Source organism: Trichomycterus rosablanca, chromosome 8 (assembly GCF_030014385.1).
Source record: "Trichomycterus rosablanca isolate fTriRos1 chromosome 8, fTriRos1.hap1, whole genome shotgun sequence".
Taxonomy (NCBI): domain Eukaryota; kingdom Metazoa; phylum Chordata; class Actinopteri; order Siluriformes; family Trichomycteridae; genus Trichomycterus; species Trichomycterus rosablanca.
The window spans coordinates 32854673-32869852 of NC_085995.1; the positions used below are offsets into that span (position 1 = coordinate 32854673).

Below are 15180 nucleotides of genomic sequence, written 5' to 3' on the forward strand. Positions count from 1 at the left end.
ACGAATTCGTTTTGGTAATGTACTGTAGATGTATAGTAGATGTAAACAAAAAGGTGAAAGACGTACAAAGGTACTTCTTAAAAATATTAAACAGGTTTTTGTAGTCTGTGTCTTTCTATCTCTTTCTGTGTGTGTGTGTGTGTGTGTGTGTGTGTGTGTGTGTGTGTGTGTGTGTGTGTGTGTGTGTGTGTGTACTTAGTAAGAGGGGTTGCACTGTAGGGAACCTTCAACAGAGGAAGTTTGTAAGTAGTGCCCATGATTTCTTTGACCCCCTCCTTCCTGGCTAAACACACACACACACACATTCTGTCATACTGTCTTACTTTACCAAGCAATACCTTCAAGCAAGTGAGGGTCAAGAGCTCTTCTCAGTGGCCCAACAGTGAGAACTTGGCAGTGCCGAGGCTTGAACCAGCAACCTTCTGATCAATAGTCCAGTACATTAGTATAAGTAAAAGATGGTAGGTGGTGGGTTTACATTTACATTTTCAGCATTTAGCAGACGCTTTTATCCAAAGTGACTTACAGTACTGTGACAGCATATTGTCTAAGCAATTGAAGGTTAAGGACCTTGCTCAAGGACCCAACAGTGGCAACCTGGCAGTGGTGGGGCTTGAACCAGTGACCTTTTAATTACTAGTCCAGTACCTGAACCACTAAGCTACAACTGTTTGTGGCGAAAAGCTGCAATAAATAAATGTAGAAAGGTATTTAACCTAAAAAAAACCCTTATACATTTCATTTTATTGTGTGGTACAGTGGGTGCCACACAGCAACATGAGTCCTGAGTTTGATTCTCATCTCTTGTAAAGTGTTTGCCATGTTTCCTCTAGTTACTTAGATTCCGCACAAACACATATAAAGGGCTACTGTAAAAGTGTCTGCTCTAACTTGTCCCTAGGTGTAACCAGGTTATTTAATAGGTAGTAGTTTGTATTCTAACCAGGATAAATCCGTTTATGAAATGAACTAGTAAATTAATATTGTTTGTATTTTTGTTATGTAGTTATTTATTCCTTTAGGAGAGTACTTCAACATAATACTTTAAGTTATAGACTTTAGTGGATCTGCTTTCCCATTTTATTAATGATACTTGGATGTGCTTTTAAGAACATTTATTCATGTTCTGTTTTCCCACTACTTCATCCTGGTCACAGTTGAGGCAGGTCTGATTCATTGGGCGAAATGTAGGAAACACTCCGAACAGGATGCCAGTCCATCACAGGACAGACACACACACTTAGGGTGTGTTTGAAAACCTAGTAAGCTGCCTTGCTCTCTTAATGCCTTCATAGGCAGCTGCCTCGGTAGAGAGGATTTTAATAAGTCATGGACTTATAAGTCAGGTTATTCGAATGCACTATTTAGACAGCGATAACATCGGGTTTCGCTTACTAAGCTAACGCAGTTAGCATCATGCCATTCAAACCAATGGGATAAGGTGGCACAATGCGCTAGCATGTCAAATAACATCTCCCTCCGTGTACCAAAAACGGTTAAATTGTCCCTGACAAGCCTCAACTTGCAAATAAATACACATGTACACCTTTATACAAATTAAACATCAATGATAATTTATTTACATTTGAAAATAACTCAGTTTGTTGCCCCGCATCGTCCACCATATTTGTTGTTAGAACAGCCGTGCCACATTGAATGCTGGGATTGCCTTCGCCGCTAAGGCAGCATCGGATGCTCACTCGTTCTACAGGCAAAATACGTTGAAATTTTAAGATACCTTACTAGACAGCATATTAAGGCATCTAGGATTTCAAACAGCCTCTTTCTCGGGAGTGGCCGTAGAATAACGTAACATTCTGTCTATGTAGAGAGCTCACTAGGTTTTCGAACACGCCCATAGGCATTTTTAGTAGCTCCAGTTGACCTGACTGTATGTCTCTGAAAACCAGAACTCCTGTAGAAAATTCATGTGGACACAGAGAGAACATGCACACTTTGCACAGAAAGGACCCTGGCTGCCTGGCTGGGGAATCAAACCCAGGCCTTTCTTGCTGTGAGACAACAGTGTGCCACTTTTTAAAGAACATACATTTCTAGCTATTAAGTTTCTAGCTTTATCAGGTACTAAGTTGTCACCAAAAGCTAAAAAGCTATTTTTGCACATGAACAAACTTCATTCCCTGACTGTAGTTCCCATGTATCCCTGATTTGAATGCATTTGCATGTAGGAAAATGATGACAACCTCATTTTAACAAATGAGCCAGCGATACAGGAACCTGGAGAAACTGTTATGCTGATTTGGCTGAGTGAGAAACATGGCATGCTGGTTTTCTCTGGCACTGTGCAGCACTGTGTTTGGATTTTTTGCGGCAGATTGCATCAGTTCTGTTGTGATAATAGCAGGAAGAGGCGAGCTGTTATCAGTTTGCCGTCTGGCTTCGTGAGCAGGATGGCCCATGGCGTCTTTGTCTGTTTTTAACCACAGCCGAACTTTAACTGGAGATTGGAGGATCACTTGCTGGCGCTTGCGTGACTAGGCAGAGGTGGGGTCAGGAACAGACGCCACAAAGACTACAATACAAACACGGCCGCGGTGTAATATGGACAGATAGTACACAAGCACAACACAGGGGTGTTCAGGAGTGTGTATCCAAATTATTCGCCAGAAATTCTTAGGTAGAACCACTTAATGGCAAGTTAAACCATGTTAATTTAGACACAGTTAAATGACACAGGTGAGTTGCTAATTGAACCATTGTTTTTTATGATTTTCTATAGCTTTACAAATGGCCATAATTTAACACTCATTGTAGGTTAGAGACTAAAGCTGTTTCCTTTTTCATTCACAGTGTGTGTTAATCGTCCTCCAGTCTTTAATCAATGGAAACTAATCACATGATCACATTACACTGTTGACTTTATATTTTTGATTGGAGGTTTACTCTCCTCCTGGTATTGACAATGAGGAGTTTAAAAATCCCAACAACACTGCTGCACTTGCTACACACACTACTACATCATTACCTTAATAGTAACATTGCAGTTTTTTAGTCCTCTAGTTTTTTTTAATCAATGGACACAAATCACATGATGCTGTTGACTTTATATTTTTGATTGGAGGTTTATTCTCCTCCTGGTATTGACAATGAGGAGTTTAAAAATCCCAACAACACTGCTGCACCTGGTACACACATTACTACATCATTAACCTGTAAGTGTCATTGCAGTGCTAAAAATGATCCACAGCACAAATTGATGGAGGATGTACATGACAAAGTGTACAGGGGTGTTATACCCACACAGTGCATCTACTGTATATCATTTTTGTAGCTCTTAAAATGACTACAATGAATGTATGTGTAAAACAGTTGTAACTAGTAACATGCTTGACCCAGAACACAGTTTAATCTTACTGGACCTGTCCCTGTCACTTTCTGAAATTCTGAAAATGTATCTTGTACTTATTGTATGTTGTGTGTAGTACAGTTTTATATGCACTGTATACAGTGTATCACAAAAGTGAGTACACCCCTCACATTTCTGCAGATATTTAAGTATATCTTTTCATGGGACAACACTGACAAAATGACACTTTGACACAATGAAAAGTAGTCTGTGTGCAGCTTATATAACAGTGTAAATTTATTCTTCCCTCAAAATAACTCAATATACAGCCATTAATGTCTAAACCACCGGCAACAAAAGTGAGTACACCCCTTAGTGAAAGTTCCTGAAGTGTCAATATTTTGTGTGGCCACCATTATTTCCCAGAACTGCCTTAACTCTCCTGGGCATGGAGTTTACCAGAGCTTCACAGGTTGCCACTGGAATGCTTTTCCACTCCTCCATGACGACATCACGGAGCTGGCGGATATTCGAGACTTTGCGCTCCTCCACCTTCCGCTTGAGGATGCCCCAAAGATGTTCTATTGGGTTTAGGTCTGGAGACATGCTTGGCCAGTCCATCACCTTTATCCTCAGCCTCTTCAATAAAGCAGTGGTCGTCTTAGAGGTGTGTTTGGGGTCATTATCATGCTGGAACACTGCCCTGCGACCCAGTTTCCGGAGGGAGGGGATCATGCTCTGCTTCAGTATTTCACAGTACATATTGGAGTTCATGTGTCCCTCAATGAAATGTAACTCCCCAACACCTGCTGCACTCATGCAGCCCCAGACCATGGCATTCCCACCACCATGCTTGACTGTAGGCATGACACACTTATCTTTGTACTCCTCACCTGATTGCCGCCACACATGCTTGAGACCATCTGAACCAAACAAATTAATCTTGGTCTCATCAGACCATAGGACATGGTTCCAGTAATCCATGTCCTTTGTTGACATGTCTTCAGCAAACTGTTTGCGGGCTTTCTTGTGTAGAGACTTCAGAAGAGGCTTCCTTCTGGGGTGACAGCCATGCAGACCAATTTGATGTAGTGTGCGGCGTATGGTCTGAGCACTGACAGGCTGACCCCCCACCTTTTCAATCTCTGCAGCAATGCTGACAGCACTCCTGCGCCTATCTTTCAAAGACAGCAGTTGGATGTGACGCTGAGCACGTGCACTCAGCTTCTTTGGACGACCAACGCGAGGTCTGTTCTGAGTGGACCCTGCTCTTTTAAAACGCTGGATGATCTTGGCCACTGTGCTGCAGCTCAGTTTCAGGGTGTTGGCAATCTTCTTGTAGCGCAACAATTCGTCTTTTAAGATCCTCAGAGAGTTCTTTGCCATGAGGTGCCATGTTGGAACTTTCAGTGACCAGTATGAGAGAGTGTGAGAGCTGTACTACTAAATTGAACACACCTGCTCCCTATGCACACCTGAGACCTAGTAACACTAACGAGTCACATGACATTTTTGAGGGAAAATGACAAGCAGTGCTCAATTTGAACATTTAGGGGTGTAGTCTCTTAGGGGTGTACTCACTTTTGTTGCCGGTGGTTTAGACATTAATGGCTGTATATTGAGTTATTTTGAGGGAAGAATAAATTTACACTGTTATATAAGCTGCACACAGACTACTTTTCATTGTGTCAAAGTGTCATTTTGTCAGTGTTGTCCCATGAAAAGATATACTTAAATATCTGCAGAAATGTGAGGGGTGTACTCACTTTTGTGATACACTGTATATTATATTGTATATAGCTAAAATGAGAATAAAACCTCTTCAATTTTGAATTGTTTTGTGTTTATGAATAAATAATTAAGGATTACGACATGTTTCAAATTTACAAAAGTACAACATTTACTAAGCTTGTTTTTTTTTTTTTTTTTAGAATACATTAATAATCTGTTCTATTATGATTTTAACATTATAGTTTTGCAACATTTAATAATAATCTGAATATTTACATTTCTACAGCAATTTCATCTCTGGGGCCTATAGGGATGTAAATGTTAGTCAACTACAAGACATCACATAAAAAACACATGGTTAAATGATCTACATAATAATAATAATATAAATACAAGTGACTGCTCGTACATCAGATAAACAAGAGCTGGGTTGCTCATACCAATGGTAAACCTCCAGGCCTATGTCATCCCAATGTAGATAATTAGAGTAGAGGTTCTCTTGCCCAAACCTGCCCAGATTCATGTTTACAAATACATTGGGGAGGGATGTAGGGGGTGGGAGAGTGACACTTTATTCATGGCAAGACTGAGGAAGCATATGTAAAGACTACAGGATAATGACTGTTATACGAAGCTCTCTGCTCTCTGTGTCGTATGCTAAAAGCTTTGAAACTGCACACACCTTTGTGCTTGCCTGGTCACTCTGCATATGAATGGCAGGACTAAATGGACTATTAAGAGCAATTGAGTGCAGCTTGCCACTGGAGACAGTGTGTCTGAGAACATGGTGGCTACTCTGACTCCTACTTTTCATTTTTTTATCAACATGACAAAACTTTTTTATTTGACAAACACCAGAGCACCACAGGCTGTCTAGTTTAGTCTCAATGGAAACCTTTGCGTATGATGCCTTCATCTTAGTCAGAATTACTAAGCTGTTCCCAAAAGATAAACCTTCTCGGTTAGTGTTGACAGCTTTTAAGAGTGTAGACATGGTAAACTTATTTTCTAGATTCTCATTAAAATAATATTAATTTCAATTATTATTATTATTTTGTTATGAATTGTAAAGTCCCTGCTTTTCAGCATCACTGAGCATTTGAAAAACATTAACTGGTAATAATGTTCTAATAACCACTTTAATAAACCACTTAGTTCTAAAAAAAATTTACAATGATATATTAATATTATTTTATATTTTGACAGTGGGGGTTATGGGTTTATTATTTATTAAAACTAAACTAAAAGTGTTACTTAAGTGTACAATCAAAATCATATAAAACCCTGCTGTAACACAGAATCTCTTCTATTAGTGTACCTTAATTTCAGTATTTTTATTTTCCTGTTAGGTAGAAATTGTTACATTGATTGACTGCTAAAGTAAGGCGTCAGACTCTTTTAGTGACACCAGTTCATGAAAAGTCACATGGTTTAATTATAAAACCTTACAAAATGCAATTAAGTTTCTAATATAATGTGTTTTTGTATCTTAATGAAATGTTAAAGCAACACAAAAATAGTTTTCAAGTATCTTAGCAATGTGAACAGTTTACATCAGGGGCTACAATAGGATGTTACTTTTATCACTTTTTAGTTGGACTGAATTACAATGGTTATGCAAAATGCAGTGGCTACCCCAACGGAAACAGACTTGATCACTCACACGTTCCACTGTTCCACACGTTTCACTGTTCATTCACTGAATCGATTCCTTTAAACTGATCCGTTTCAAATCGGTCTTTCTTACAGAGCTCAAGTGAGATTAATTTATTTATTGTTAAATAGATTCAAAAATAATTGACTACTTTTACCTAAAATAATTGAATTAATCATGGTTTTATGCTTTATTTTGATTTACAAAACATTTAACTAACACAAAAATGCATGTGATTAAATCTAGTCGACGTAAAATTAATTTTAAGTTTTTAACCCATTTTTATTTCTATTAACACAACGACCAACTACATTTTATCTATTTAACATTTTGATCTGTAGACCGCGAATCTAGAACAAAACACTACCACGTAAACATCACATCAACTTCACATAAGATTCATTTCTTCTGAATCGACTCGTTTTTGGTTTAAACAAGTCAGTGAACCGACTGGTTCAATGAAGTGTTAAACTGTGCTGATGGCTTTACTAATGTGTTTATTGAGCCATCACTTTACACATCAGATTAACCCAAGGCTTTTGAATCCCCGCAGGAGAGAGCATTCAGCTGGCTAAGGAATAATTCAGAATTAAATCGAAACTTTGATTCTTTGTTGTGTGTTCAAACAGCCACCATTTAGGCAAAGTAATAAAGCAAAACCTTATTAATCATATCACGTGATCTAATTTAAATACTAGCCCATGCTAACCTATGTAATACATGACCGAGTAAAGGAAAATACTGTTACATATATTGTGTGTTTTACCAAGGATCAAGGGTGTACACATTTTCATTTTCAAATATCCAAGAAACCCTAAAACAATAATTATAGTCATTAAACTGTATCTGTATGTCATTAAACTGTATTCAGCATAGATACATGTGACGTTCGCATGCTAGTTTACAATAGTGGATTAATAACTATGTGCCAACCACACATGCAGTGTACAGTATATAAGATGCCACACAAGGCAGACTTAGTTGTGATAACTGTGTTTTATACACACTATATTAGGCCTTTCAGTGCCAAGCTGTGGCAAATTGGTTCAGCTAGTTTTTCTTCAGTTTCATACTATTCCCCAACCCAGTAACAAAGCTTCTCAGTATACCACAGTACCATTTAAAAAGCAATACTCAATCACACTGTAATAGTTACATCATGTAGGGCATTAAATGGTCACTCAGGGCTAATATGGAAATCACTAACATGTTTGCTCTTTGTAGGCTACAGCAGTTGGCTAATTACCCATTCATGCCTTTCTTTACATCTTGCATAATAAGGTTGAAAAGCATCCACAGACAATGCAATTTTCTTCTGATATCTACAAAGATACATACATTCTTATGCTATTACATTAGTCAACATTTTTGTTACTGAAACATGTTTTGTTAGCTAAAGTTTAACAGAAATAATAGAACCCAAACTATGTACTGGATAGTTTTTAACTTTGTTATAGTAATGTGTTTTTTTGGTTATTTTTTACTAAACCAGTCTAGGCACTATATATGATCATAGCCAACATCAGCCACTACTACACCAAAATTTTAAAGATCAGCAGTTTTATGTTGGGGTTGAATAAGTGTGACATGGTATCGTGCTACTAAATATCACATCATTCATTTTTTGTTCATTTGTTGCATAACCTAACTCATTAAGACTTCTTGTGAAGCTAAATCTATCTCTGCATTTGAGTTGAAAGTCAAAAAGTTTATTTGGGGAAGTTGAATATTTCCGCTGTATTACAGCTGTATCCTAAGCACTTGTGTTGAAACCGTGTAGTATTGTAGTGCAAGTTTCTAATTTACATTACATTTAAAGCATTTTCAGCATTTAGCAGATGCTCTTGTCCAGAGAGATTTACAAATGTGCTTCCAGAGTGAACATTACCTTTCTCTAGTTTAAGCAGACAACAGTCCAAGAATACAAATCTGCTGAAATCCTTATTAGAACCAAAGGTGTTTTTTTAATGCAAGAAATAAATAAGAGCATAAGTAAGTACATGTCAGCTTAAGTACATGTCAGCTTTGAATAAGAATTAGAATTAAAATGTATAGTATAATTAGTATATTTATAGTACTGTATAATAGTATCATTAAAATTCTATATAGCTTTTCAGTTTTGAGAAAAAAACTGAAGTAACAAAGACATTGAGAAAAAAGTGAAATAACATAAATAACCATATGCTAACATAATACCAATATTGTACTATGTTAACTTTAATGCATTAATACAACTATCCACACCCTTGTGGTAACACATAGAATAATATTCTTTGTTATGTTCTTTTATTGTAATTCTAGGCTTTATGCAGTTACAGTATTATTATTACAGTGCACAACCCTGGGTCAGACTGTGGTAACATATAAAATAATAATATTCTTTGTTATGTTATTTTATTGTAATTCTAGGCTTTATGCTGTTACAGTATTAATATTACAGTGCACAACCCTGGGTCAGACTGTGGTAACATATAAAATAATAATATTCTTTATTATGTTCTTTTATTGTCATTCTAGGCTTTATGCAGTATACAGTATTATTATTGCAGTGTACAGCCCTGGATCAGACTGTTGTAACATATAAGATAATAATATTCTTTGCTGTTACAGTATTATTATTATAGTACACAGCTCTGGGTCAGACTGTTGTAACATATAAAATAATAATATTCTTTGTTATGTTATTTTATTGTAATTCTAGGCTTTATGCTGTTACAGTATTAATATTACAGTGCACAGCTCTGGATCAGACTGTTGTAACATATAAGATAATAATATTCTTTGCTGTTACAGTATTATTATTATAGTGCACAGCTCTGGGTCAGACTGTTGTAACATATAAAATAATAATATTCTTTGCTATTTTATTGTAATTCTAGGTTTTATGCAGTATACAGTATATTATTATTGCAGTGTACAGCCCTGGATCAGACTGTTGTGACCTCCTGTACTACTTTAACATATAGGAGGAAGTATTAAAAGCTGAAGCAGTTAAAGCAAGGTGAAACTGAACCCGTGTTGTTACGCGGTGTAACCGGAGCCCTGGTGCCCTTGTTGTGCAGCAGCAGTAGTAGTCGCGGCTCCTTCCTGCGCTGTTTGTTTGCGCTCAGTTGATCCAGAGCGGAAATTCCTTTCCGTTTTTTGTGAATGACAAACTCATTAACAATTCATCAGCGCAGGCCCCGTTTCCATCCGGCCCCGTTTCCAGGACGACGGCTGCTCGGAGCGCTCCTATTGGTCGGCTGAAAGACTGTCGGTATTGAAACTCGCTGCGTTCGCCCCATTCACTACAGACAGACACGGAGTTGGAAGTGGCGCAGAGAGGAGCGCAGATACTGATCATACGCACTGCTCATCAGGAAAAGCGTCGCTAAGAAATAACTCACAGATATACGATTCATCTACAAAGATTAAAGAGGGTTTTGGCTGCACCGGTGACACGGATTTGGATATTTCGGGCAGATTTTCGGAGAGATTGCGGCGTTATATAAGCGGAAGAGCGTCAGCGCTGCTACTCACTGGCTGCTGTGAGTCATTGATAAACGCGCAGTCGCATGAATGAACGGAGTCGCGCTGAGCTCCTGCTTTAACCTTTAATCAAAAAACTTAAAGGATTTCAGCTCACCGCGGAACAACAAACGCTTGACGGACACAAATCAAGCTGGACGGACTTTAATTCCCCAGTTTGAATCTTCTGCACGGCGGCCTTTGGCGCTAAGCGCGCACAGATCGCCTCGCTGTCCGGAACCCAACGGTGCGTCCCGATGCTCGATAAGCTCAGACCCGCTCATCTCGAGTCAGTCATGGCTATCAGTAAGAGTGTATCATGGCTCCGGGAGCAGCTGGAGACCCGGCGGGAGCGCCTGCTGCTGATGGACTGCCGCGCCCGGGAGCTCTACGACTCCTCGCACGTCGAGGCGGCCATCAACGTGGCCATCCCGAGCCTGATGCTGCGGCGCCTCAAGAAGGGCAACCTGCCCATCAAATCCCTGCTGTCTGACGGTCAGGACCGCGAGAGGTTCGCCCGGCGGTGCAGGACCGACACCATCGTGCTGTACGACGAGTGCAGTCGGGACTGGAACGAGAACGTGGACGGAGGGTCGGTGCTCGGTTTACTGCTGCGGAGAATGAAGGACGAGGGCTACAAGGCTTTCTACCTGGAAGGTACGATCGACAATTTAACACACAATCATGACTAAAATAGAGTATAGACAAATATCATGTAAAGTGTGAATTAGTGTTATATAACTGGTATTAATGTTCTGGTTGTAGCGCGAGGTGAAGGCCTCAAATAACCCTCGAGCTGTAGTCCGAATATATGCTGGCACGCGACTTTCCCCCGCGCGCTAGACAACAATGCAAAAAGTTCTATGCGCGTGGATATTTTTGCTTGCGCAAATTGTGCAAGAAAAGCGCAATAATATACAATAACAACACATTTTACTTGTTTTTTTGACATAGTTATGATATTATTTTTATATATTATTTAATAATAATATCGGAACCACCCGATGATTTTTTTAATAATAGTAATAAAGTTATAAAAAAGTATTAGAATAAAGTAAGTATTGCGAAAAGTGCAAACAAATGCCTACAAATCTAAAATAAATAAACAATTAAACCCCTTTTTCAATTAAAAAAAAAAAAAAAAAATAGAAACTCTAATCTCTTAATAATAATAACATTAGTTTTTTTAATTATTTTATTTTTTATTTCTAATTTGCCGACTCATATGGTTACTAGAAATCATATGGTTAAAGAAATGTTATTTAATAAAAGAAAATACTGTTTACATAGTGCACAAGAGGTGCAAAAGCTACACTGTTCAAACTTAAGACCTTTCACAAATGTGCTCTTTTTTACTTCAGTTTTTATACCTTAATTGACAAATTAGAGTTGTAGTAGGATGGGGCAAAATATAATTTACACTAAATATTTTTGTTTTTTAACCTTTACTGTAATAATTTTCATACGTACAATGTACAATGTTTTTTTATTATTATTTCCAACTAGAAATATCACCGCTATTACATCTACATTAATGTTTTGGTGCAGTTTCATTATTTTTTTTCCCTAGATGAAACAATAGTAGTTGTTTTTTGCTAGTCTGGTAGTGCCCGTTTTATACATAGATCATTGCTAATTTGACCTGCGGGTTTAAGAGCTGTTTTATTGCAGCATTTGAGATATTTTCTAATTACACAAACATGAATGGGCTTTAACATGAACTGTTTTTCTTATTTCCACAGGTGGTTTCAGTAAGTTCCAGGCCGAGTGCCCTGCTCTGTGCGAGACGAACCTGGACGGCTCATGTGGCGGCAGTGGTTCTCCCACGTCTCACGTACTGGGCCTGGGCGGCCTGCGTATCAGCTCCGACTCGTCTGATATCGAGTCTGATGCGGACCGCGAGCCCGGCAGCGCCACTGATTCTGATGGAAGCCCTGCATCCAACACACAGCCCTCGTTCCCGGTGGAGATCTTGCCGCATCTGTATCTGGGCTGTGCCAAGGACTCCACTAACTTGGATGTGCTCGAGGAATTTGGCATCAAGTACATCCTGAATGTGACTCCCAACTTACCCAACCTGTTTGAGAATGCCGGGGAGTTCAAGTACAAGCAGATCCCCATCTCGGACCACTGGAGCCAGAACCTGTCGCAGTTCTTTCCTGAGGCGATCAGTTTTATTGGTAAGCACTGGACACAACATTTACTATGTATCAGTTTTTCAATCGGTATACATCATATGTGACCAATACATGAGTAAAATAAGCATTGTTTTTGTTTTGAATTAATCAGACACGCCAAAGAGACGCTCTTAACATGCTTTTGAATTCTGTAGTCAAATAGCTCCCACCAAAGGAACCTTGATGTTCTAAATTGGTATCAGTGTTACATTAGGACAGATTAGGACTTGAATATGACCGTAGGTGACACCACTAACCTGAGGCAATAAGAGAGAATGAAAAGCGAATCTTTGTTTAATACCAAACCACTAGATAGCGAGCACAGTGGATAGTCAGCGGCCTTTCATGTTTGCAAAGGATCTTAGCCAGACCCAGTCACACTACAAAGGCTGGTGATGAAACAGGAGAGAGGCCAGGGAGGTAATTTGAGCCCGACAGGAAGGAAGCGGCACTGAAAGTAATGCAGAACAGGGCAGTGCTGCTCTCCCGCACAACAGGCCCCATTTATAATGGAATGTTGACATCCTGCTCGCCATGGCAGCTCGGCCCCCGTGACTTTTTACATTTCCACGCCCAAATGGTGCCATTGTCATGTAACCTGGTGAACGGAAGGATCATTCGATAGGTCATAATAGGCCGCTTCCACGTCCACTTTGGAGCAGTAAAATGGGAGATTTGTTTTCGACCCGGCCGCTGTCATGCACTGGAGGATTTATTGAATGAGAGCTTTTTGTGCTTCAGCCGGGAGTCTAATGAATTCTGACATACGCCTCTGTGTCGGCTAATGTAGGCATTTATGAGGGCGCTTCCATAGCCACGCTAACTAACAAATTGTGTTTTGTATGGAGAAAATCAAGACTGGCCTGTGGTTGATATAGTCTGTACCAAGTAATTATATAAACAGATTAGACATGAACTCGGACCTAAGTTAAATGAGCACGTTACTGTATAATAAAATCTTGCAACAATATATATATTTTTAGTATTGGGATTTGACCATAACACCCACTCAGTGTTGTAATAACCCCTTAACAAAATATTACCAAATCGACTCATTAAATTAACTAAACATGTTTTTCCTTTTGCTTTCTTCATTTAGACGAAGCTCGAGGGCAGAAATGCGGCGTCCTTGTTCACTGCCTGGCTGGAATCAGTCGCTCTGTCACGGTGACCGTCGCCTACCTGATGCAAAAGCTCAACCTCTCGATGAACGACGCCTATGACATCGTCAAGATGAAAAAATCGAACATTTCACCCAACTTCAACTTCATGGGCCAACTCTTAGACTTTGAGCGCACGCTTGGCCTCCAGAGCCCGTGCGACAACAGAGGTTCGGCGCCCTCACAGCCGCTTTACTTCAGTACGCCCACCAACCACAACGTCTTCCAACTCGACCCGCTCGAGTCCACGTGAGCCCCGTGAACAGCTCAGAAAGGTGGTTCTCTCAACTTCTCTTTTCCCCAGAAAGTTTCTGGACGTTTTTGACGGCGTGAGATGCCGACTCATGCCACTGACCACGCGCTTGGCGCTTTTGGCTGAAGCAGAGGCAGTTGCTGTAATATTGGGACGGAGAAGCCCAGCTCTATATGTCAGACTCTTTAAGGTAGTTCCTGCTCTCTATATTCATACTAAAGCATGTGAGGACTGGTTAAACAAGGCTGGCGTGCCAAAGAGGCGACTGGAAGCGGACAATGATACAAAGACTCTTTTTTTTAGCACTTGCACCTTGCGTTTTCGGGTGTGCTCTCGTTGTCTTCAGTGAAGACTTGCCTGTTTTTGGAGATTAAAATCACAAACACCCTGGGTGATTATGGCACAGTAGAGTTAGTGTACTCCAGTTTGTTTGCATGGAGACACTTTTCAATTGTTTATACGTGTGTATATTATAAATCTAGCCACAGTATACCTGTTGCAAAAGACAGGTACAGATTGTTTTTGTCCTTTTACTGTCTATAGCAAACTGAATATTGATCAATATGAGTTTTATGCCAAAAAATGAGTAGGTTTTCGTGAAATGTGTATATGTATTTTTTCTTTTTGCTTTAAGAATGAATTCAGCCTTTATCCGCCTTTTCGTAGCATCCTTCTCTCCAGCTGCTCGCTTGCCTTAGGTCTTCTGTACATACGAGCATTGTTGTGCATTCATTTTCCCAGCAATTACTCCATAAGTTTCTCTGTCACCAGCCGACAAAGCCAGAACTAACGGCACATTCAAAAAGTATTCTTCACTTTTGTATTAATATGTGTTCCTGAAACGCCATCGGTTCCAGTATGGCCGCATGCTCACCACAGATTTACCGCCAGGACACTTTTACACTTTTGGTTTTAACGTGGAAACGAGAAAAGGTCGACGCAAGAGAGAGACTGCTCTTCAGGGAAATTTTTGTGAAATGCAATTTAACTGTCAGAGGAAGGACTGATGGATTTAAGGGGGGCGCTGGTTCCCTTGATGCAAAGGCCTGTTTTGGAGGAGGGTGCACTTTAAGGCCCTCAGTCCAAACCTACGAATGTATAGAGATGATAAGTTATTAATAAAATGCTATTTTGTCTATTCAAACCTACTGACTTGTGTTCTATTTTCCTGCTTTTTGTTGGTTTATGGGAAGCCATAGGTGTCAACGTAAGGCCAGCAAGTGTAAATACAGTTCACTTCTACACTTATTTTGGCCTTTATAAATGATTAAGAAGGTGCATTTTTATAAAAAGAAAATATTACTTTTGTCAATAAATAAAAAGGAAAAAATATATTTTATTTAGCATTATATTTTTAGAATAATAATAACTAGTCTTTAACACATTAATGC

General features: G+C 39.3%; 1 protein-coding gene across 1 annotated transcript; it reads left to right on the forward strand.

The window, feature by feature from the left end:
• The first annotated feature begins 9986 nt into the window (after positions 1–9986).
• On the forward strand, positions 9987–14933 carry dusp6 (dual specificity phosphatase 6). Its single transcript, XM_063000754.1, has 3 exons — positions 9987–10856; positions 11942–12379; positions 13476–14933. Exons 1-3 carry the CDS (start codon positions 10457–10459, stop codon positions 13787–13789), a joined length of 1152 nt encoding a protein of 383 aa, XP_062856824.1. The 5' UTR covers positions 9987–10456; the 3' UTR covers positions 13790–14933.
• Positions 14934–15180: the final 247 nt, after the last annotated feature.

Coding starts and splice junctions, on each gene's coding strand:
- dusp6 (XM_063000754.1), top strand. CDS start 10,457: ATGCTCGATAAGCTCAGACCCGCTCATCTCGAGTCAGTCATGGCTATC. Junction 10,857..11,941: donor CAAGGCTTTCTACCTGGAAG/GTACGATCGACA, acceptor TTATTTCCACAG/GTGGTTTCAGTAAGTTCCAG. Junction 12,380..13,475: donor TGAGGCGATCAGTTTTATTG/GTAAGCACTGGA, acceptor TTCTTCATTTAG/ACGAAGCTCGAGGGCAGAAA.